Consider the following 26313-nt stretch of genomic DNA (forward strand, 5'->3'; position numbering starts at 1 on the left):
GAACAACAACAACTCCCACCCCGGTTTCTCTGGTAAACAAGAATGACGGTTGGAACTCAACTCCCACCCCGATTTCTCTGGTAAACAAGAATGACGGTTGGAAACTCAACTCCCGCCCCGATTTCTCTGGTAAACAAGAATGACGGTTGGAAACTCAACTCCCGCCCCGATTTCTCTGGAAAACAAGAATGACGGTTGGAACTCAACTCCCACCCCAATTTCTCTGGAAAACAAGAATGACGGTTGGAACTCAACTCCCACCCCAATTTCTCTGGTAAACAAGAATGACGGTTGGAAACTCAACTCCCGCCCCGATTTATCTGGAGGAATGTTCCCCCCCCCCCCCGCGTGCCGCGAAGGGAGGGGCGGGGTGCTGGGGAAATAAAAGGGTGCACGGAGGCGCCGCTAGGAGAAAGTCATGCCGCTAAGAGGAAGTCAGGTCAGAGGAGGTCAGGTCAGGGCGGTCGGTGAGAGTGTCAATATCAGTCGGCGGTTCATGGTCTTCTGCCCGTCTGGGTCTTGGAGAAGCGGTCCGTAGAGCGACCCGCTCGTTGGAGCTTGCAGTCGGTGGAGAGTCCGGACGTCGCGGAGGGGACGCGGACTGGAGGTGCCGCTCTGCCAGCTGTGTCGCGCGGACCTGCGCGTTCGTACAAGGAGCGCCGGAGAGAGCTCGCCCACCATCGCACCGCGAGGGTGCAGGTAACCTGCAACGGTCTCGTGGGACTCGTTCGGTCTGCCAAGTCCCACGCCATAAAGGCCCACGGGCCCCGTCTGCCCCCTTGTCTTTGAGGGTGGCCTTTTCTTTTGTTTTTGTATGGATCTTGTGGCACCGTGTCTTGTAAAGTAGAACTGTATAAGTGTTGCCGTGTGTACGCGTTAGTCGGTCGTATTACATTTGCTTTTTGTGCATTATTGTTTTAATTGCTATATGTGTGCTCTCCGTGTGTCGTGTAAATAAAGTGCTTTCATGTTGAACTGTTCCGGTTTCGCATGGTCTTTTCTCCATTGACTCTCCATCCTGCTTCACGTAAAGGGTTCGCAGTGGGTGCAAGATCCCGGTAATTAATCTGAACCGTCGAGGTCGACGATAACACCACTGGGTTATCCCGATAGTACGGAACGGGCCGCCCAAGCGGCTTGTGTCCGGAGTCAACCTGCGGCGAGGTACGATCGCCCGGTTAACCATCCGCGTGGGTACTTAGGTAGGTCGAGTTTGGCGAACAACCCGACCCTACGCGGGTGGCCGATTGGCACGATTGTGGTGAGGTCGAAAGGCCCACCCGTGATTAGCTCCCGGCATTGTTCCGTGAGGGTCACGACAGAATTGTCCGTCCGGTGGGCGACGTGCCGCGATTCGAGTTACGTGGCCGTTCGCACGCCGGCAGGCGCGAATTCGCAACAACAAAAAAAAAAATATATATATATATATATATATATATATATATATATATATATATATATATATATATATATATATATATATATATACATATATATTGTTAGCCTGGTGTTGGCACAGTGGTTAGGGCAGCGGCTTGGGATCCAAAATGTCCTGAGTTCAAGCCCCGTTGAGCCACTGAATTAATACACCAGGGGGTTGACTCAGCCTGTCATCCTTCCGAGGTCGGCGAAATGAGTACCAGTATACTGGGCCCGTGTATACCCCGGTTAAAATAGGTGTACCATATCCCTGTGTCGTAAGAGGCGACCAGGGTTGTGTCAGGAAGGGCATCCGGCGTAAAACGTGCCAAATCACTATGCGGATCATACGGATGATCCACTGTGGCGACCCCTAACGGGAGCAGCCGAAAGAAGAATAAGATACAGTCAAAGCTCGTTACTATGCCACCTCGCTTCTATGCCACTCTCGCTATTATACCACTTTTGCTCGGTCCCGACAAAATTCAATACAAAATAAATTTACTATGCCACCCCCTACTCTCGCTACCATGCCACTACTGTGTGACTGTTAAAAGGCACGAGTCGTGAAAAAGTCTGTATTGCGCAGTGCTCGATTATCACACTCACGTCCAAAGGTGAAGCGACGAACTACAATCGAGCTGCGCACAACATAACTCAATACGTACGCACATAGTCAGACTGTGTCAAAACACGCGATTCTTCTCCCCGATGCCAGCCACAACAAGCCAATCACAACACGCACAACGAGACACAAAAAAGCGCGAGCACACACACAGACACGCAGGCACACGTACAACAGTGACATCATTTTTTTTTCAAATTCAGCCCATAATGTCAGCTCAGAAACGCAAGCGAACCGACTTTACGCTGAAGGAGAAGAAGGAGATCATCGATGCCGCGAAGAAGGAGCCGAATCAGTCCAAGTTGGCCAGGGAGATTAGCGAGAAATGGGGCGTCGAAGTTAAGAGAACCACCGTGAAGGGCATTCTCAGCAAGAAGGATGCAATCGAGGCTGCAATCAAAGCTGGATTTCCATCGAAGCGCATGAAGTTGACGCAGGCTCACGACCCGAAGCTTGATGAGGGAGTGCTCATGTGGCTGAAGCAATCAAGAGGCCAGAATGTGCCTGTCAGCGCGATCTGATCAAGGAGAAGGCGATGAAACTGGCCGAGCTGATGCATATCCCAGACTTCATGGCGGCGACGGTTGTTTGGTCAATTTCAAGAAGCGCCACGGCATCACGTTCAAGACAGTGCAGGGCGAAGCTGGAGCGGTGGATTCGCAATCCCTTCTTGAGTGGCAACAACAGGTTCTCCGGCCCTTACTCGGGCAGTTCTCCGCAGACGACGTCTTCAACTTGGACGAGACTGGACTCTTCTGGCAGCCGCTTCCGAACAAGACCATGGCTTTCAGGGGAGAGCGGTGTACTGGAGGAAAGAAAAGCAAGCAAAGGATCACTCTTCTGGTTGGGGCAAACATGAGCGGCAGCGAGAAGTTCCCTCTTCTGGTGATTGGCAATTCCAAGAAACCCCGTGCCTTCAAGAACAAAGAGATCCCGGTCAAGTACAAGGCGAACTCGAAGGCGTGGATGACGGCGGAGCTTTTCGAGGAGATGTTGCGTGCGTGGGACGGACGACTCGGCCAGCAGGGACGCAGAGTGCTGGTCTGTCTCGATAACTTCTCTGGCCATCCTCCCGAGCTCGAGCTGAACAACATCCAACTGGTCTTCTTCCCACCCAACACGACAGCCAATTCGCAACCAATGGATCAGGGAATCATCGAGAACCTCAAGCGCCACTACAAGAAGCTCCTGCTATGCCGCCGGCTTGGGGCCAGAGACGAGGGAAAGGAGTACAAGTTTACGTTGCTCGACGCTCTACACGTCGCCCGGCGTGCTTGGGAGCAGGTCGGCAAGTCGACGATCAGGAACTGTTTCGCGAAGGCCAAGTTCATCGAAGAGGAGATCCAAACTGAGCCACAGGATGCGGAGCTGCCCGACATCTGGGAAGCTCTGCCTGCCAAGGAAAAGATGCACGAGAACGAGGAGATCGAGCTGTCTGACTTTCTCGAAGCCGACGAGCGCCTCGCGACTGGCGGGTATTTCACGCTGGAGAAGATTGCGGAGGAGATTCTGTGCAGTGAGGAGCCGGTGGAAGCGAAGATGACGAGGTAACTGTCGAGGAGGAAATCGTTCCGTTCGAGGAAGCCCAGCGCGCTTGTAGCACCGTCCGGAAGTTCATGCAGCAGAGAAGCGGGAAGCCCGGTGCGATGCAAGCGTGCGATCGGCTAGACAACGAGATGCACGAGATCCGCCGAAAGAAGATGCGCCAGCCGACGATTCTTTAAAGCTTTGTGTGTCGTGAATTTCTCGCCATGCCATATGTTAGTGTGTGAACTCTGTTAGTGTGTGTATGTTCTCCGTTCGCTTAGCTTATACAACAGTCGTGCCTTTTACTTGCTGGAATAAATTTTGTCTAAAGATTAACTACAGATGGGTAACTTGAGAAAATAAGGCCGTTTTTACAAAATCTCGTTACTATGCCACTCTCGCTACTATGCCACTTTTGCTCGGTCCTGACGGGTGGCATAGTAACGAGCTTTTACTGTATATATATATATATATATATATATATATATATATATATATATATATATATATATATATATATATATTTGCGAATTCGCGCCCGCCGGCGTGCGAACGGCCACGTGACTCGAATCGCGGCACGTCGCCCACCAGACGGACAATTCAGTCGTGACCCTCCGGGAACTATCGCCCAGAGCCAGTCACGGGTGGGCCTTTCGACCTCACCACAATCGTGCCAATTGGCCACCCGCGTAGGGTAGGGTTGTTCGCCAAACTCGACCTACCTAAGTACCCACGCGGATGGTAAACCGGGCGATTGTACCTCGCCACAGGTCGACTCCGGACACGAGCCGCTTGGGCGGCCCGTTCCGTACTATCGGGATAACCGAGCGGTGTTATCGTCGACCCAGACGGTTCAGATTAATTACCGCGATGTTGAACCCACTACGAACCCCTTATGTGATGCAAGATGGAGATTCAAATAGAGAAAAGACGAAGCGAAACGGGCACAGTTCAACAAGCAAGCATTTTATTCACGCGACACATGGAAAACACGTAAAAAACAGCCATACAGAATACACAAAAAGCAAAGGCAAGAAGAACAGTTGACACTGACCTAACGCATACACACGGCAACACTTACACAGTTTTACTTCACAGATGGCGTCAACACACATTTACACAAAAGCAAAAGGAGGAAGCCACCCTCACAGACAAGGAGGCAGACAGGCCCGTACGCCAAATGTGCCTGGGACCTAGAGGAGTGGCCAGGTCCGCGAGACCGGGGAGGTCTTACCCGCGTCCTCGTGACGCGTTGGTGGGCAAGCCGCAAAATGTCCGCACTGCTGTGCCCCGACTCCATGCCCCTGGCGTGCACGTTGGCACCACGTTTGGGGTGGGGGAGGAACGGGGCCCCCCCTTTGCACTATCTCAGCGCGGGGGAAAGGGAAATTGTTGATGCCCTGGGGGAGGGGAGTGGCTGGCTGGCTTGGGTCCCGCGACGAGACGAGCGATCCCCCACACCGCAACCTCGTCGCCAACCGCCGTCCTCCTTGTCTCGGACCCGAGCTCCCTTGCCCCGACCCGCCACCTGCAGCTCCACTGCGCGCACTCCACTTCTTCCAGCTCAACATTCAACTCTGCTCCCCAATGCTCAACGCTCAACGCTCCACGCTCCACGCTTATATTAACTCACGCCCTTAACTCACACGCAACTCCTCGAGTCGCCTTGCGCTCATACCTTTATAGCTATCAGGAGGCGCCGATATGCAAATTCCCGGATCAGAACGCGATTGGAGGCGGGGCCACACCGCCCCCCTGTCAGCCATTGGTTGGGCAAAAATGGGCGTGAACCTCCCCTGATCCTAAAATTTGCATAGACGGAATTCACCTACACGCACCTGGAGGTGGGGCCAAGCCGCCTCGCGCTTGCCCATTGGACGGAGGAGAAGTGGGCGTGAAACATTCCTGATCCGCGGATCGACGCGTTCGGCCTCCACTGCCGAACGGCTCTGGGAACACGACGTTTGGTGTTGACTGGTGGTGTTTGGGAATGGCCGTAGAAGCGATGATGTGGGATGAAGTTGTGAAGGTAAAGGCGAAGGTGGTGGTGTTTGCGAATGGTTGTAGACGCGATGATGTGGTAGCGTAGGTGGTGGAGGTGGCATCGTTGTAGTGTAGTTGGCGCTGTGGTGGGGATGGCGTGGTTGTTGAGATGCTGTTTGTTTGAAATAAAGGATAGAACAGAAAAATGGCTAACTCAAAGCATCGCAGCCCGGATGGATCACATAAATTCCCTCTATACAACGGGTTTGGGCTAACTTCACATGTACTTACAGAGATATCTCACCTGAAGGCCCTTTATGGTGTAATGCAAATTTCCACAACCGTAACACGACCCCCTCCCCTTTTTACAGACTCGTCCCGAGTCGTCAAATTTTCGTGTGCCATCATGTGTAGTTCTCCCCAAATACGTTTTACCTTCGGATCCCTGAGTGCGACATTCATGGTATTCGTGTCCCCAAAATAAATAACCTACGGGCTGAGTAACTAACTAAACAAACCCACTCTTACAGACGACTTAAATAAAATTGTTGGCGCTAGACAGGCATGCCGGGGGCGCACTCATATTTACAGTACAACTTAACTTATAAATTTTACACTAAACCATGGCCCAGGATCAATGAACTCTGCAGGCAGAACAACAAAAGTCAACCGGTGCACGGGCCGCCACTGCAGGCCCATGTTGTGGCTGCCAACAGGACAGTTCTTGCAGCTTGCAAACTGTTGCTTTCATCTTGATCCCGGCGCGCATGGAAATGAACAGGGGGGGGGGGGCAAATGCAAAACAGAACGGGGCTGGTGAACATGGGCAGTGGGCATGGATGGCAAAAGCAGGCAGGCAAGGCATGTCAAGGCCGCTGTCGCAAACACAGCCGGCCGATGAACTGACCGGCACAGGCCTTGCAGCAAAACAGCCAGCCAATGAAGTGGCCGGCACAGCCCTTGAAGTAAAAACAGCAGACGATCCGGCCGGTACAGGCCTCGCAGCAAAACAGCCAGCCGATGAAGTGGGCCGGCGCAGGCCTTGCAGTAAAACAGCCGTCGGACGATCCGACCGGCACAGGCCTTGCAACAAAAACAGCCGGCAGTGAAGCTGACCGGCACAGGCCTTGAAGCAAAAACAGCCAACCGATGAAGTTGGCCAGCCTTTGCCTTTCAGTGGAGGTTGGTGGAGGGAGTGCGGTGGTGCTGGCCACTCAGAAGGCGGGCTCGGACCTACCTACCCGTCTCCCTCCCAACCTATCGCCTTTGCCTGTCACTGTCCATACCCACTCCCTTAATTTGTAAAAACCCAATTTAGCCCCAACTTATTTTTTTGTTGTTTTTATTTTTATCCTTACTTCCCCACTATAATTTCATCCCCTAACCCCCTTTACTGTCTCTGTTTGGCTAACCTATCGTCCCCAAGCCTACTCCCAACCCCTACGTTCCCTTCTTGGAGGGGAATGAGGGAGGGCTAGCGTCCTGCATCGAGGCCCAACGAAGCCTCATGATGGCCTCCCCAGACTTCAGCGATCAAACCCAAAGTGGGTCCAGCGGCCCACAACGAGAGCGAAGGGATGGATGGTGCGGAGGGGTACACTTCCTATCTACCCTATCCATTAACCTTTAAACTACCCCGGGGCTTTCAACAAGCGCCTCTCGCTTAACCTACCAGTTCCAGCAACCAAGATTGCCGTCGCCTGTGTTGGTGTCCTCACAATTTTGGGCCTCGCCCCCCAATTTTCCTTCCGTGCCCTCACACGGTCTCATGGCTGGGATGCGTGGCTCCCTTGGCAGGCACTTCCCTCTGCCGATTCTCTTACGATGGCAGCCCCGGGCACTACACTGCCTCCGAGCCTACCAGCTCCCTAAACACCGGGGAGTGCTCTCCATGGCGACTCCCCTAAAACGCTCACGTGGCAGGCTGGCTTCCCGGGCCCCTTTCCGAGGGTCACCGTGCCCACAACACTGCCCACGTGGCTAACGGTACCCCAGGGCCCTGCATCATGCGGGCACACCCGTGCCCACTACGGTATCCCGGCCCCCCATGGGCCCTTGGCCTACCGCGGCCGACTAGCCCGGTGCCCGGGGTACCCACTCAGCGATCTTCAACTTTCGCAGACACGCTCCCAGCCTGTCAACAGGGCTCCTGCACCCCTCCAAATGGGTATCGAGCCTACATTCCCACCAACAACAAAACGACCTCTATTTTGTCAATTTGTCGAACCCAGCAAACTCACTCGACACTGACCCCGGGGTCCCTTGGGCAGGAATCACTCCTCCCCCCAATCACTCATCGCACCATACATTCCACATTGGCTCCACTCACACAGACCCGCTGGCCTCACTCACTCACCAAGCACATGTTTCCACTTCACACTTCTCAACTCACACATTTCTGAATCATGCCATCCTGCTCACTCCATCCCCTACCTACCTCGTGCACCCACGTCGTCCCTTATACTACAGCACGTTCCATTTAACCTACGTAGCTAAGCTACGTCCCCACTACACATCCACAGTCTGTCACTGTCCTCAAAATCAAAAAATAATTTTCCCAACTAAATCTCAACTACAATCCCTCTAACTAATCCATTCCACGGGCCCCATGAGGACTTACCCCTTCCCCATGAAGCCGGTCTCGCTAAGCTAACCCTTCCCCCTAGCTAGTTGTATCCTGTGCCCGGGCAGGGGGGTCTTCCACCCCATGCCTGGGAATCCTGTTCACCCGAAAGCGAGGCTTGCCTTTCTTTTTTTTCTCTCGCGCATCACCAGCGCGGCAGCTCGCAACCTGCGCACCAGCGCGGCAATTCACAGCTGCGCACCTTTGGCGTGACGTCATGGCAGCTGTTCGCGTCCCTCGTCCCTCTTGGACGGTACCATCCGGCAGGGATTCACCCTCCTGCCGGATTCCAACCCTACACGCAGCCATGACGTCACCGTGCACATTAAAAAAAAAACCAAGCCTCGCGCTTCGAGGGGTTCCCCACGCGAACACATGTGCTCTGCCCATTGGAGCTTAACACAAGCTCGCGTGGAGAACCCATCCGGTCCAAATCCGTATACCTGCCTCACCTTTGTCCGTCTGCGGGATCGGCAAATCCACCGCATGCGTTTCCGGACCGGGTTTCACTCCCGCAAGCGAGCACGTGGCGGCCTTGTGCGTATCACAGCACGAACCTCGCGCTTGCTGCTGGGCAAACCCGGCGCGGTCCCCAAAACATCTACGGCCGCTACCCGGCCTCTGTCCCTCATATGTCGCCGTCGTCGTCGCCATTCCCTCCACGCGCTCAAACTCCCGCGTGTCACGAGATAACACACCTCACCATTACACTCACTCTTGGAGATGTGGCTGCGTGCTCCCGCATGCCGACCGTCATCTCCTTTACATACCGCTCTCTCACACACACTGTCTTTCTTGCACTCAGCCGCTCACTCACTCGTGCCGTTTCCCTCACACACACCATACCACTCACACACGCGGGGGCACTCACCCGCGGTGTCTCACTCACACACCGTTCCTCACTCCCACATGGCTGTTCGCACATGCGTGCCGTTTCCTGCACACACGCGGCTACACTCACATGTGGTGCTCCATTTATACTGGCCGTTTCACTGACACACACGGCCTCTTCCACTTGCGGTGCCCCTTTTACACACGGCGTGCTGGGAAGCACGCACTCCGGCACACTCGCAAACACACCACTCACACACGGGGTTTCTGGCACACGCAGGGCTTCACCCATACATGCGGTCGCACTCACACCTCTCACCACAAACACCGGGACCACCGCACTGGGGATGAGTGCCACCACAAGGGGTTCCGGGGCCTCCATACCCCCCAAGCTCTCTGTGCACCCGTTCGCCTCACTCATCCCCTCGAACTCGCTCGACACGACCGAACCCACCTGGTCGTGATCAGCTTCAAGGGAGCAAAGCGTCTCCCTCCATTCCCGAAGGAGGCCATCCAGCTGCTCGCACCGGGTCACCAAACAGTCCGCCAGCTCGCCCCATTGTCCTCCACTACCTCCGTGTGTGTGTGCTCGTCTTTACCCCCGCCCAATTCACCCTCTATCTCCCGTGTCTCTGCCAACTCAGTCACCTCTTCACCCTTTACCTCCTTGTCTCCAATATTTTTATTTCCTTTGTCGTCACCTCGTGTCTCGTCTCACACGTTTCGGTCTCCCCATTTAGTTTTTCCCTCTGTGTCACCGTCACTTTTTCCGTCACCTTCACGCTTCTCGCCCAACACGTCTCCCCTATTATTTCCTCCTCACCCGCCTCCATTGCGGGCCTGACAGCCGTTGCACTCCCTCCAGCTCGTTCGCTCCAGCACGTGGCGCCGCCATTATGAGCTCCCCTGTTATTGCCAACATTCTCGCCGTGCCTTCCTTTGGGTACAATAACCGGCTCTCACACATATGTGTCCAGGCCACGCGCGACTTCATCCTTCACCCCACAGTCATCATGAATGTTCGCATACGCATAAGTCGTCACATTTCTAAGTCGTCACTTTTTTCTCGGTCCCGATGGTGACGACTTACGCCTAGTCTACTGTATATATATATATATATATATATATATATATATATATATATATATATATATATATATATATATATATATCGAAACATGTTGAGTGTGACGAGCACTCCCACGATCACTATTGGACACATTCATACACCAGTGGAGATCAGGGGAGTGCTCGTCACACTCATGTTTCGATTTATCCACCGATCACATCACGTGCCTTCTGGTTGAATGGTTTGCATTAGCGGGGATAATCGTTTGGGAGGCAGACGGGTGGTTGTTCTTTGTGGATGATACGGTTTTACTATGTGAGACATAATCCGTGGTTTTGCTCATGTAACAATTTAAAAGCTAATAAAAGTGAAAAAATGGTGGTGGAATCGTATTGTTGTGGTTGAGGACATTCGCAAACCACCATTCAGGTCCCGTAGGTGAGATATCTCTGTAAGTATATGTGTAGTTAGCCCAAACCCATTGTTTAGAGGGAATAAATGTCATTCATTCGGGCTGCGACCCTTCAAGATAGCCGTTTTTCTGTTCTATCTTTATTTTGAACCAACCACGTCTCAACCGCCATCACACAACAACCACCAACCGCAACTCCGCTTCACAACAACAACAACGCCAACAGCCACGACCTTTACCGTCACAACTCGCTCTCGCAATCATCGCATCACCGCCATTCCAAGCGTCACCGTGGCCAGGGACCACCACAATAAACCCTCCACCACCTTCACCTCTCCTCCTTCTGCTGCCATTCCCGCACCGCTTGTGGGCACAGATCCTGGACTCGTACAGGGCGCGCGCCGAGCAGCGGGTGCAAAAAGCGGCCTTTCCGGGGAAGTCGGATAAGGAATGATTCACGCCCACTTCTGTTCCGTCCTATCAGCGAGCGCGGGGCGATTTGGCCCCGCCTCCAGGCGCATCGGAGTTGAATCGATATATGCAGATTCGCGGATCAGGAATGATTCACGCCCACTTTTCCTCCGTCCAATGGGCGAGCGTGGCTCCGCCCCCGAGCCGATCCTGATCCGAAAATCTGCATATGGTTTCTCCTGTCGCACTATAAAGCGCCGAGCGCGGGGCGAATTGAGGGAGTTGAGAGTTTCTATTTCGGGCTCGGGCGAGTTGGAGAGGTGTGGCAGTGGCAGTGGCAGTGGCAGCGGCAGCGGCAGCGGCAGCGAGAGAGTTTCTGTTTCGGGCTCGAGTTGGAGAGGTGTGGCGGCGGCAGTCAAGACGGGTCTGGAGGGGAGTCGGTCTGTCGGGGTTCGGAGTCTGTCGGGGAGCTGCAGAGAGGAGAAGCCGGGAACGCGGTCGAGGGCGCAGTGGAGTCGCTCGTCGCGGGACCCAAGCAAGCCAGCTATCCTCTTTCCCCAGAGCATCAACAACCCCCCCCCTGCTTCCCCCCCCCCCCGCGCTGAGATAGTGCGAAAAGGGGGGCCCTGTTCCCACCCCAATCCAGGCAGTGCCAGCGAGGCCCGCGGAGGAGCGCGGAGTCGGGGCACCGCCGCCATTTTGCGGTTCATCACCAGACGGGTAGGCTCCACGCGGTCTCGGCCCCAGGCCCGTCTGCCCCCCTTGTCGTTGAGGGTGGCCCTTTTCTTTTGATTTTGAGTATTTGTGTTGTCGGCGCCGTCTATGAAGTAAAACTGTGTAAGTATTGCCGTGTGCTCACGTAGTCGGTAGTAGATCTGCATTGTGTTGCTTTTGTTGCAATTGCTTTTGGTGCATAATTGTTGTGCTTTTTGTTACATTTGCTTTTTGTGCATAATTGTCGTAATTGTATATGTGTGCTTTCCGTTTGCCGCGGAATAAATGTGCATTATGTTGAACTGTTTTCCCGTTTCGCTTCGTCTTTTCTTTAATTGAATCTCCATCTTACTTCACGTAAAGGGTTGGTCGTGGGCTAAATACGCCCAATAATTAATCGGAACCGTCGAGGTTGATGATAACACCGCTCGGTTATCCCGATAGTATGGAACGGGTCGCTTAAAGTGGCCCGTGTCCGAAGTCGACCTGCGGCGAGGTGCGATCGCCCGGTCTACCCTCCGTGTGGGTACTTAGGTAGGTCGAATTTGGCGAACAACCCTATCCCACGCGGGGGGCCGATTGGCACGATCGTGGTGAGGCCGAAAGGCCCACCCGTGACTAGTTCCTGGCGTTAGTCCGAGAGGGTCACGACAGAATTGTCCGTCCGGTGGGCGACGTGCCGCGATTCGAGTTACGTGGCGGTTCGCACGCCGGCGGGCGCGAATCCGCAACAGTATTATTATGGAGCAAGACTTGTATGGTAATGTGTGTATATCTCTGACCAAAATGTATTTTCCTCTTCAAATTTTCTTTCACAAATTTCACAATGTTAGTTATGTATGCAAAGCTAACCAAAGAAACACATTCATGACTTACCTATATAATTTCCCATCCCGTTTTTGATATTGTGATGTCTTTGCTTTCCAGCTCTAACTGATAATTTAAAATAAATATAAAATTGTGCTCAGTTCCTTTTTATATATACGTGTTGGGTTCTCACTTCTGATTTACAGTATATATTCAGTCAAAGCACAAAATATATTTGGCCGACCTCTCCCATCACCCCCCTCCCCAGCAACATCCACCCCATTCCCCCCCCACCCCTTCCCTCACCCCCGGAGAAAACAGGCATGGTTAGAGATGCCTATACCTCTGCGGCAACATGTGTTGTGGCATGCAAAGTGCGCCGATCAGGTCAGGTCAGGTATGGGAGCATGAGCCAGAGCAGCGTGTCGCTGCATCCACTTTCCACCGGTACTCCAGGGGCCTCCGTCTGGCCGTTCTGCAAGTAGATGCCTGGCCCATCCCCATCTCCTTGAGATGCCTATCAACATGCTGCAACCACGAGGCACGTGGTCGGCCCATTGGCCTCCTCCACTCACAAAACTCCCTCGCTGAGAGAATCTGGTGAGCAGGATCAGCGCCATGAAAACGAGATACATGTCCATACAGCCGCAGCTGACGCTCACGGACTATGCAGGTAAAAAAATGTTATTTGTGTCTGTCTCAGCAACCGCTCGTTCGACAAAAAGTCTGACCAGCGATAGCCAAGGATTCTCCGAAGAGACCTGGTACCAAAGGAATGAAGTCTCCATCTCAGATCCCTGGTCAGACTCCAAGTCTCACATCCATAGAGCAAGACTGGAAGCATCAAGGACCTGAAGACTTGGACTTTTGTCCTCCCGCACAGATACCGGCAGCGCCGGTGAATGATCATGATCCAGTGAATCCATGACTCCCCAGGCCCGACCCAGACGTCTATTTACCTCTGACTCACAGCCAGCAGAGACATGAATATCACTGCCAAGGTAAGTGAATCTCTCCACGACCTCAACATCCTCACCACAAACAGGCACAGGCAGGACAGCAGCATCCAAGATGTCATTGAAAGCCTGGAATCACAGATGCCAACCCTCCCGATTTCATCGGGAGGCTTCCGAAAATTCACCCAAACTCCCGCCCTTACGATCACTATCCTTATCCTCCCGAAATTTTGATATTTTTGCACTGTTCACTAATCAGAATGTACTAGTATGAGAATTGAATGAAAAGCATCGTCTGCTACGTATAGCATGTGGTAACTCCATAACGTTCGCTGCTACCAAATTGTACGTAAAAAAATTGCAAATTCAAATGAGGAGCAGCGAAACATTGGGTCTGGATCTCGCTTATGCGATCATGCACTGAGATTTAGTGCATGCGGTATGTGTGCAATACAGTGCATGCGGTATGTATGCACAGTGTATATGCATGCGATACGCTCACTGCATGCAGCTGGGCCCCGTACCAGCCCGGCGGTCGCGACCACCGTGCGGTGTTTAACAGCCGCTAGAGTTCTATGAGTCGCGCTGCAGCTGTGGAACATCGACTTCGAAGTTACCGATGCTTCAAGCCCTCGATGTTGATTACGAAATGGCAGAAAAGAAGCTTACGAAGACCAAGAAATGGTCTCAGAAGTTACAAGACCGAATACAGTCTCCAATACCCGTGTATTCGAAAGTCTGAAAGAGGAATTCATCATGCGTATTGTACAGTATGCAGCGTTGATATTTCAGTTGAGCACGGAGGTCGCGATGATATTCGGAAGCACGTTGGAAGCAAACGGCACACAGACATTGCAAAGGAGAGATCTTCGAGCACGAGTACCGGTACACTTCTGAATTATTTCACCAAACAAGGGACAAGCGAGGAAGAGGTTGTTACCCGAGCGGAACTTCTCTTTAGTGGATTTATTGTGGAACATAACTTGCCCATATCAGTCTCAGATCATGCTGGACCTCTATTTCAAAAGACGTTTCCAGATTCAAAAGTTGCTTCAAAGTATGGATGTGCAAGAACAAAAACTTCAGCAATAATTGGTGAGTTGTCAAATGTTACTGCTTCATCTATTGCCAATATTGCTAGACTAGCTCCATTTAGCCTAGTTACAGACGGTAGCAATGACAGTGGTGAGGCCCAGCTATATCCTGTCCTGATTTCATACTATGACAACAGTGCTGGGATTGTGAAGCAAGGTTTGCTAAGTTTGCCTGCGTGCAAACAAGATTCCACTGGAGAAAACATTTTCAAACTGCTTGATCATGAGTTCAGTGACAGGAAAATTCCGTGGGGAAATTGTGTTTCCTTTTGTGCTGATAATGCCTCTGTCATGGTGGGCAAGCACAAAGGAGTCGCTGCTTATATCCACAAACAAAATCTAGAGTGCTACATCATGGGATGCCCTTGCCATATGATGCACAATACGGCCAAGAAGGCGGCTCAGGCCTTACCCATTGAATTAGATGACTTTCTCATCGATATTTACTACTACTTGGACAAAAGTAGTAAACGCGTCAAAGGAGTGAAAGCACTGCAAGAACTCTGTGATGCCCCGACACACAAGATTCTGAAGCATGTCAGTGTTTGGTCACTGCTTGGTCACTAACAACACTAACAGCTTGGTCAGTGCCTAGACAGGCTGATTGAACAGTGGGAGCCACTTCGCCTCTTCTTCAAAGAAGAAGTACGAAGAAAAATGCAACCAACTGTAGCCAAGACTCTAACAACGAGCAAGAAGGACGGCACTGTATCTACTGCCAGTACTGGCACTGCAGGATCAAGCACTAGTGGAGCAGCATTCACCACTACCACTGCAGTATCTGCTGCGAAGAAGACAGCAGGGACAGCACCAAAACCAATGCTGAGAGCAGGTAGCATCACCGGCCCTTCATCATGTTCATCTACAAAGCAGATCCCTTCAGAGTCGAGAAAGACTGTGATAGTCTCATCTACAGGCAAAGAAGGACCCAAGTTAAGTTCTGCTTTTGCCAAATCACTTGATAGAAGCTCAGCAAAACCTTCGAATCAGAGGTCTTCTTCCTTGGCTGCACCTACCTCAAGCTCTCTCCTCAAACGTAAAATTGGATCTGGTACTACGAGTCTGACCTCTTCTGCTGGCAGTAAACGCAAGTGTGATCGCCCTGCGGCTAAGTGTACTACGAGTTCTACAACTAAAAGCGCATCTTCCTCAAACACTGTGCAGGAATCTAGAGAAAAACGTGTCAACAGGATGTTCTTGTCTCCACAAACAAAACTCTATTGTTTCTTCCTTCGATATGCTAACAAGCTTTTTGAGAAGGGGAATCTTCTGCTCCAAAGAGACGAACCCTGTATTCATCTCCTGATCTTGGTCTTCTGGTCTTCTGAATTGAATGGTCTTCTGAAAGATATCTTCGTACGGTTTTTGAAACCATCGGTGTCATCGGTTGCTCTGGTAAATGTACCCTTCTCTGACAGAAATCATCAGAAGAATGATGAGGACCTCATGATTGGGAACGATGCCAAACTGTATATAAGGGAACAAAGGAGTCTCAAGAAATCCACCTTCACTCTGAGTGAGTCAGACATCCAAGGTTTCTTTAGTGCAGTTCGCTCATATTATGTGAAAGCCTGCAATTACATCTTCAAAACCTGGCCGCTAGATGATGAATTAGCCAAGCATGCTCAGGTGCTGGATGTTAAGCTACACCAAGAAGTGGGGTTTGACTGTGTGGAGTTTTTCATCAAGAAATTCCCTGTCTGTTCAGTGGCGGTGATAGTGACATAGACAGTCTTGAGAGTGAATTCGCTCACTACCAGGCAGACGCCTCCATAGCTACAATTGCTACTGAGACAGTGAGAGTGGATGAGCAGTGGCATCGGATTTCACAGCTCACAGATCCCTGCACTGGTGCCAAGAAGTATCCTAATTTGAGCAAAGTGATGAAGGGAATCTTGGTCATTCCTCATTCGAACGCATCATGTGAGCGGGCACTCAGTCTTGTACGGAAGAATCATACTGAATTTCGTCCCAATTTGAGTGTCAAAACCCTGGAAGCTCTCTTAATTGAAAAACTAGCTCATAGCACCCCTTGCTACCAGAGAGAATACAGCAAAGACATAATCAGAAGGGCTAAAAGAGCCACACAGCTGTCACTCAGCAAAGCTGCCATGGAAAAAGCAAGCAGCAGTAGTACCAGCCAGTAAGGTAAGAAAAATATTGCTTCTTTTGTGCTTTTTGTTAATCTTTGATTGTCCCCTAACTTACTAATATTAACATACATGTAACATTAAAAAGTGCACAATTTTCCCCTTTTTTTGTTCAAAAAGTGGGAATTCTTAACATGCTAAATGCTCCAAAATAGGGCTCAGAGGGCACTAGAGAGCGTCTAGAACCCCAGAGCTTCCAGGGCCCTAAGGCGGGCCCTGGACCCCGCCGCTAGGCTCGAGCGCTCCACGCTCGAGATGTGCGCTTCACGCACATTATTTGGTGTCGGTTGCAAATCCTCCCTAATTCTGATTTCCAAAAGTTGGCATCTCTGCTGCATCTTAGTTTTGATCCAGGAAACGCGTAATCCCAGTGGATCAAACTCCTCATTCAGCACCTCGAGGGCCCCCAAAAGGATATCTTAAGTCTCCGCAAAGATGACTGCATTGTCTGCGAAATCAAGGTCAGGTCAGAGATCTTGACATTCCAAAATGATGCACCACAGCTTGATCTCTCTGACCCCTCCCCAGAATCCAGTCCATACAAGTGCTGAAAAGTGTGGGGGGCCGTACACACCCCTGACGAACTCCAGTAACAACTGGAAATAAGTCAGAGATGGTACCACCACATCTCACAGCACTCTCAGTACCAGAGTAGAGTTCAGACAGCAGATCGATCAGTTTTGGTGGCACCCCACGAAGACCAAGAATCCTCCAGAGGGCATCCCGATTCACTGAATCAAATGCTTTATCGAGATCAACAAAGGCTGCAAGCAGCTGCTGCCGAAACTCTCGTCTGCGTTCGGTGAGTACCCGAAGAGCAAGGATACGGTCAATCGTTGACCTCTTTGATGTAAAGCCTGACTGCTCTGGACGCTGGTGCTCAAGCAGATGGTGGCGAACCCTATCAAGAATTATCCGAGCAAAGACCTTGCCCGGCACTGAGAGCAGCGTCACCCATCGGTCGTTGTTGCAGTCTTGGCGATCACCCTTCCTTTTCCAGAGATGGTCAACAAGGCCCCTCTTCCAGTCAGTTGGGATGATGCCTGTGTTCCAAGCAGAGCACAGAACTGCATGCAATGACATGAGTGCAGCATTTCACCAGCCTTGAGAAGTTCAGCATGGATGCCACAGATCCTTGGAGCTTTACCCCATTTCAACCGGTTCACCGCAGCCTGTGTTTCCACAATCGAAGGTGGACCACAGTTGATTGGAGGGTCAGCAACAGGGATTGTAACACCCCTGATGTCCAACTCGACAGCTGGTGGATCAGCCTGGTACAACCGTTCAAAGTAACCGGCCCAGTGGGTCTTCACCTCTGTCAAGAGCCTACCACCCTCCGCTACCTAAGCCTGGTGTTGGCTCAGTGGTTATGGTGGTGGCTTGGGATCCTCGGGTCCTGAGTTCAAGCCCCGTCGGCTGCTGAATTAATACACCAGGGGGTTGACTCAGCCTGTCATCCTTCCGAGGTCAGTGAAATGAGTACCCGTTCCAGTGTGTGTACTGGTGGAGGGGCACTGCATCAGCGACACAGTCGCGCTTTAAGAAATGATAGCAACCCTGGCAGCTCAGCTGCCATATGACCACCCTCCACTCTAACTGCAGTGCACCGAGGGATGGACTTGGATGAACGCAATGCACAAATTCCCCTATAAGCAGGACGTGAATCACTTCACTATAGGTGATGCTCCACCCCTTCACAGATTCCTCGCACATCGGCCTCCTTGTCCACCCTTAATGCAGGTACAGTTTTACGCCTCAGCTACCAGAACAGTTCAGCTATGCCATTCAGCCTGGCTCTGCGACTCTGGTCAATGGTATCCAGTGTCCCTTGAGACAAAATTATTTTTCGCCCTATGGTGAGTTCCAAGACATCCACCGGCAACATCAAGGACGGTGGTCTTGACGGCACTCCACAACTCTTCAGGATCTCCCAAAGCACCCAGACTCCTCAAATCTCCACTCAGCCTGTTTGCAAACTCGTCATCTACCCTCTCATCCTTGAGCTTGCCAACATCCAGCCTTGGCTGGGATGGTACTATTCTCCTGGATTTAAGGTGGAACTTAAGAGTTACTACAACAAGCTGGTGGTCAGTATTGAAGAACTGAACACCCCAGTAGACCCTGCAGTTCTGGATCATCCTCCAGTGACCATCAACGAGCACATGGTCAATCTCCTTTGCCACACCACCAGCATTGGAATACCAAGTCCAGCGATGAGCTTGTGGGCGCTGCAACCATGAACCAGCCACCCCTAGTCCATGACTTCTTGCAAAGTCAAGGAACTTAGTGCTATTCTGGTTCACAGTTCCAGACCCATGGGGACCAACACATGTCTCATTACCATCCCCATCAGTTCCAGTCGATGCATTGAAATCCCCCAAGACAAGAAGAGTATCTCGCCTGGGACACTGTTCAACCACAAATTCGAGCGTGGCATAGAATGCGTCCTTCACGGTGAGATCACTCGCCTCATTTGGAGCATATACAGAGACCAGGGAAATGACACCCAAGGAGTGATTTTTTTTTTGTATACCTTGTCGAGGCTCGTGTGAGAGCTAACACACAACGCACATCATGGGGGACATGAGACAAGAGGGGAGGGAGTGGGAAGGACAAAACAGTGGGGAACAGATACATTAGATCTGTGGAAAGGAGAGGGATGGGATGGGGAATATGGGGAATAGAAGATGGACATTACAGGGACTTTCAGGAAGTAAATCAGGGAATTTGAAGGAGGTGGGCTTGGGTGGATTATCGGGGATAGAAAAGATCGAGGATTTGGATGGGGGATGATAAGAGGTGGTGGTGAACAGCTGTTTTGAAGGCCTGGAGGGAAGAATGCGAATGAATAGAGTGAGGGAGTTTATTCCAAAGGCGGGAAAAAAGAGGAATGAAAGAGTGAAGGTGAGCAGTGAGTCATGATTTTGGTAGTTTTACCAGAAGGGGATTGTTGGCGGACCTTGAGCGCCCTGCGGAAATGTGAGTGATGAATCCTTAGTCTCACAATACGCTCGTTGACTGGTGTTACCTCAATTATCATTGGAGTCAGCTTATTGGACACAGCTACAGCAACTCCTTGGGCATGGTAACCATCAGAGTGACCAGATCAATAGTAGGTGGAACCACCCGCCATGATCTCGCCGCAATCCATTCTCTGACCCTCAGAGAGTGCTGCAATACCGATGTCCAAACGCTTGAGCTCAGATCATAACAGACAGGTGATCATCCTCTCTTAGGGATAGGACATTCCAGGCACCCACCCGAAGGGACCGCCTCAGGTTAACCCAAGGAGACCGCCGTCTGGTGGATGACACCTCAGCACCACCCCAACACACTCTCCTGCAATCTGACCCGGGAATGTCACCCCATGGTTTCCCTCCTATCATCAAAGATTGGGGGTCCCGAAGGCTTTGCCCCAATCCCGTCATCCGGTGAGCTGCCCTGCGAAGGGAAGCTGCACAGGAGGTACTCCCAAGGAGTGGGTTTTTAGATTCTTTATGCTTCGAGAATGTTTTGCAAAATGAAAGGTTTTACGGTGGCCGGAGTGCAAATCCTGCCAACAACCTCCTAATAAGAAGTGACCCAACTGCAGGAGGACGTCCGCAGACACAGTCGGGCACTAGATATGGATGGCCGTTGGCTCACAAGGGTTCCTCCGCCCTTTGACAGGTTTTGTTTTTAATCCTGCTGGGTGTCCATATTCAAACACCCTCCTCACCAAAAAACCTGGTGGGAGAGACGGTTTAGTCGCCGACAACCCGACCATGGAACAGGTTAGTACAGGTTTACATGGTACCTGTAGCAGGTCACAGATCTGATCTGGCCTGACCTGACAACAATAATAATGATCCACACTAGTAATTATAATTATCCACACTAGTAATAATAATATTATCCACACTAGTAATAATACCGATCCACACTAGTAATAATAATAATCCATAGAAAATCAATCGCATACCAGCCAGGATGGCTTAAGTTTCCTCACGAGAGAGCTCATAGAACACCTTACCCTGTGCAGTCTTGAAAGAAAGGACATGGGGAGAGTCTTTTGCAGTTTTGCTGTGCATTTGATATTTATGTTGTTGATATTACAGTTGATATTTCTTTTGAATTGAGATTTTGGCTGAACCCAATATTCCCCAACATTGAGAACACGAGCGGCAAACCTCTGTAAGTCATGCTATTCTCAGAATAACCACGTCACCATGTCACCATCAATTTGGTGGGTAAAAAAAACCGAATGCCACAACAATGACTTTTAGGAAAGGAGTAATCTGCCCATTCTGGTCTGCATGTGCTGCCAGTGCACACATTGTTATTGTATCTTTATACTCTCAGGGCAACTTCGGAGATGCATTGAAATATGCTATCTTTGAAAAGATAGCTTCTTCCAGCATCTCATAACAATAATATTGTCATGGGTTTATGATTACATTTTACACACTTTGTTTTTCATGCAGATCATGGCATTTGTGAACTCTTACTTATTTCTACTGGTTGCCATGGTTTTGGTTTAACCTTTGTATACGAGTCTTAACTTGGCCAACTGCAGTAGGTTTGGAATACTTGGGACCATTGAAGTTGAAGTGATCGTCGTTGTTTAAGTAGTGTACTGTATATCTATTCATGGAGTCACTGACTGGTGAAGTAACACATCTCATGTAACACCACAGGGGAGTGAAGGAGACAATGGATCGAAGGGCGAGGTAATCAACACTTTCCTACAAAACGAACATTTTCGTTTAACAATTTCATATTCAGCACAAGCCGCAACCGAACAAATACCACACCTCACCATAGCAATATCAATGACACTGTTTGCCTTTACAATGTGAACTGTGCTGTTAACTTTATCGTTGTTGCTCTGTTAAGCTCTTTTATTTGACAGGACTATCATTGTAAAACAAAAGAGAAAACATTTTGAGGCATTATACAAGCTATTACAGCATTTCTATATTGTTATAATCACATGCTATTACACATTTATGGATTGTTATAATCACAGGATATTACAGTATTTATGGATTGTTATGATCACAAGATATTACACATTTATGGATTGTTATAATCACAAGCTATTGCAGCATTTATGGATTGTTATAATCACATGATATTATGGCGTTTCCAGATTGTTATTATCACAAGTTATTGCAGCATTTATGGATTGTTATAATCACAAGCTATTGCAGCATTTATGAATTGTTATAATCACATGATATTATGGCGTTTCCAGATTGTTATTATCACAAGCTATTGCAGCATTTCTGGATTGTTATAATCACAAGCTATAACAGCATTGAGAGATTGTTATAATCACAAGCTATTACAGCATTTATGGATTGTTATAATCACAAGTTATTACAGCATTTATGGATTGTTATAATTACAAGCTATTACAGCATTTATGGATTGTTATAATCACAAGCTATTGCAGCATTTATGTATTGTTATAATCACAAGCTATTACAGCATTTATGGATTGTTATAATCTCAAACTATTGCAGCATTTATGGATTGTTATAATAACATGATGTTATGGCGTTTCCAAATTGTTATTATCACAACCTATTTTAGCATTTATGGATTGCTATAATCACAAGCTATTACAGCATTTGTGGATTGGTATAATCACAAGCTATTGCAGCATTTCTGGATTGTTATAATCACAAGCTATAACAGTATTTATGGATCGTTATAATCACAAGCTATTGCAGCATTTATGAATTGTTATAATCACATGATATGGCGTTTCCAGATTGTTATTATCACAAGCTATTACAGCATTTATGGATTGATATAATCACAAGTTATTACAGCATTTATGGATTGCTATAATCACAAGTTATTACAGCATTTATGGATTGTTATAATTACAAGCTATTACAGCATTTATGGAGTGTTATAATCACAAGCTATTGCAGCATTTATGTATTGTTATAATCACAAGCTATTACAGCATTTATGGATTGTTATAATCACAAGTTATTACAGCATTTATGGATTGTTATAATTACAAGCTATTATAGCATTTATGGAGTGTTATAATCACAAGCTATTGCAGCATTTATGTATTGTTATAATCACAAGCTATTACAGCATTTATGGATTGTTATAATGTCAAACTATTGCAGCATTTATGGATTGTTATAATGTCAAACTATTGCAGCATTTATGGATTGTTATAATAACATGATGTTATGGCATTTCCAAATTGTTATTATCACAACCTATTTTAGCATTTATGGATTGCTATAATCACAAGCTATTACAGCATTTATGGATTGGTATAATCACAAGCTATTGCAGCATTTCTGGATTGTTATAATCACAAGCTATAACAGTATTTATGGATTGTTATAATCACAAGCTATTACAGCATTTATGGATTGTTATATTCACAAGCTATTGCAGCATTTATGGATTGTTATAATCATAAGCTATTACAGCATTTATGGATTGTTATAATCACAAGCTATTACAGCATTTATGGATTGTTATAATCACAAGCTATTACAGCATTTATGGATTGTTATAATCACAAGCTATTACAGCATTTATGGATTGTTATAATCACAAGTTATTACAGCATTTATGGATTGTTATAATTACAAGCTATTACAGCATTTATGGAGTGTTATAATCACAAGCTATTGCAGCATTTATGGATTGTTATAATCACAAGCTATTACAGCATTTATGGATTGGTATAATCACAAGCTATTGCAGCATTTCTGGATTGTTATAATCACAAGCTATAACAGTATTTATGGATTGTTATAATCACAAGCTATTACAGCATTTATGGATTGTTATATTCACAAGCTATTGCGGCATTTATGGATTGTTATAATCATAAGCTATTACAGCATTTATGGATTGTTATAATCACAAGCTATTACAGCATTTATGGATTGTTATAATCACAAGCTATTACAGCATTTATGGATTGTTATAATCACAAGCTATTACAGCATTTATGGATTGTTATAATCACAAGCTATAACAGTATTTATGGATTGTTATAATCACAAGCTATTGCAGCATTTATGAATTGTTATAATCACATGATATGGCGTTTCCAGATTGTTATTATCACAAGCTATTGCAGCATTTCTGGATTGTTATAATCACAAGCTATAACAGCATTTATAGATTGTTATAATCACAAGCTATTACAGCATTTATGGATTGTTATAATCACAAGTTATTACAGCATTTATGGATTGTTATAATTACAAGCTATTACAGCATTTATGGAGTGTTATAATCACAAGCTATTGCAGCATTTATGTATTGTTATAATCACAAGCTATTACAGCATTTATGGATTGTTATAATGTCAAACTATTGCAGCATTTATGGATTGTTATAATAACATGATGTTATGGCATTTCCAAATTGTTATTATCACAACCTATTTTAGCATTTATGGATTGCTATAATCACAAGCTATTACAGCATTTATGGATTGGTATAATCACAAGCTATTGCAGCATTTCTGGATTGTTATAATCACAAGCTATAACAGTATTTATGGATTGTTATAATCACAAGCTATTGCAGCATTTATGAATTGTTATAATCACATGATATGGCATTTCCAGATTGTTATTATCACAAGCTATTGCAGCATTTCTGGATTGTTATAATCACAAGCTATAACAGCATTTATAGATTGTTATAATCACAAGCTATTACAGCATTTATGGATTGATATAATCACAAGTTATTACAGCATTTATGGATTGTTATAATCACAGGCTATTACAGCATTTATAAGTTGTTATAATCACATGGTGTTCCAACAATTATTGTTTGTGATATACATACGGTGTTACAGCATTTATAGATTGTTATAATGTCAAACTATTGCAGCATTTATGGATTGTTATAATAACATGATGTTATGGCATTTCCAAATTGTTATTATCACAACCTATTTTAGCATTTATGGATTGCTATAATCACAAGCTATTACAGCATTTATGGATTGGTATAATCACAAGCTATTGCAGCATTTCTGGATTGTTATAATCACAAGCTATAACAGTATTTATGGATTGTTATAATCACAAGCTATTACAGCATTTATGGATTGTTATATTCACAAGCTATTGCAGCATTTATGGATTGTTATAATCATAAGCTATTACAGCATTTATGGATTGTTATAATCACAAGCTATTACAGCATTTATGGAGTGTTATAATCACAAGCTATTGCAGCATTTATGTATTGTTATAATCACAAGCTATTACAGCATTTATGGATTGTTATAATGTCAAACTATTGCAGCATTTATGGATTGTTATAATAACATGATGTTATGGCATTTCCAAATTGTTATTATCACAACCTATTTTAGCATTTATGGATTGCTATAATCACAAGCTATTACAGCATTTATGGATTGGTATAATCACAAGCTATTGCAGCATTTCTGGATTGTTATAATCACAAGCTATAACAGTATTTATGGATTGTTATAATCACAAGCTATTGCAGCATTTATGAATTGTTATAATCACATGATATGGCATTTCCAGATTGTTATTATCACAAGCTATTGCAGCATTTCTGGATTGTTATAATCACAAGCTATAACAGCATTTATAGATTGTTATAATCACAAGCTATTACAGCATTTATGGATTGATATAATCACAAGTTATTACAGCATTTATGGATTGTTATAATCACAGGCTATTACAGCATTTATAAGTTGTTATAATCACATGGTGTTCCAACAATTATTGTTTGTGATATACATACGGTGTTACAGCATTTATAGATTGTTATAATGTCAAACTATTGCAGCATTTATGGATTGTTATAATAACATGATGTTATGGCATTTCCAAATTGTTATTATCACAACCTATTTTAGCATTTATGGATTGCTATAATCACAAGCTATTACAGCATTTATGGATTGGTATAATCACAAGCTATTGCAGCATTTCTGGATTGTTATAATCACAAGCTATAACAGTATTTATGGATTGTTATAATCACAAGCTATTACAGCATTTATGGATTGTTATATTCACAAGCTATTGCAGCATTTATGGATTGTTATAATCATAAGCTATTACAGCATTTATGGATTGTTATAATCACAAGCTATTACAGCATTTATGGAGTGTTATAATCACAAGCTATTGCAGCATTTATGTATTGTTATAATCACAAGCTATTACAGCATTTATGGATTGTTATAATGTCAAACTATTGCAGCATTTATGGATTGTTATAATAACATGATGTTATGGCATTTCCAAATTGTTATTATCACAACCTATTTTAGCATTTATGGATTGCTATAATCACAAGCTATTACAGCATTTATGGATTGGTATAATCACAAGCTATTGCAGCATTTCTGGATTGTTATAATCACAAGCTATAACAGTATTTATGGATTGTTATAATCACAAGCTATTGCAGCATTTATGAATTGTTATAATCACATGATATGGCATTTCCAGATTGTTATTATCACAAGCTATTGCAGCATTTCTGGATTGTTATAATCACAAGCTATAACAGCATTTATAGATTGTTATAATCACAAGCTATTACAGCATTTATGGATTGATATAATCACAAGTTATTACAGCATTTATGGATTGTTATAATCACAGGCTATTACAGCATTTATAAGTTGTTATAATCACATGGTGTTCCAA

At 47.0% G+C, this 26313-nt stretch overlaps 1 protein-coding gene across 1 annotated transcript in view; it reads left to right on the forward strand.

Moving 5' to 3' along the window:
- The window catches only part of LOC147035470 (uncharacterized), a 213875-nt gene that overhangs the window by 130603 nt on the left and 56959 nt on the right, over positions 1-26313 (forward strand). The window contains exon 31 of the mRNA XM_085867696.1: positions 21298-21330. Within this exon, the coding sequence (XP_085723822.1) occupies positions 21298-21330 (33 nt within the window). The remainder of the gene's footprint in view (positions 1-21297; positions 21331-26313) is intronic.

This window comes from Eptatretus burgeri, chromosome 1 (genome assembly GCF_056783735.1).
Source record: "Eptatretus burgeri isolate ZD-2024b chromosome 1, Ebu_testis_v1, whole genome shotgun sequence".
Classification (NCBI taxonomy): Eukaryota; Metazoa; Chordata; class Myxini; order Myxiniformes; family Myxinidae; genus Eptatretus; species Eptatretus burgeri.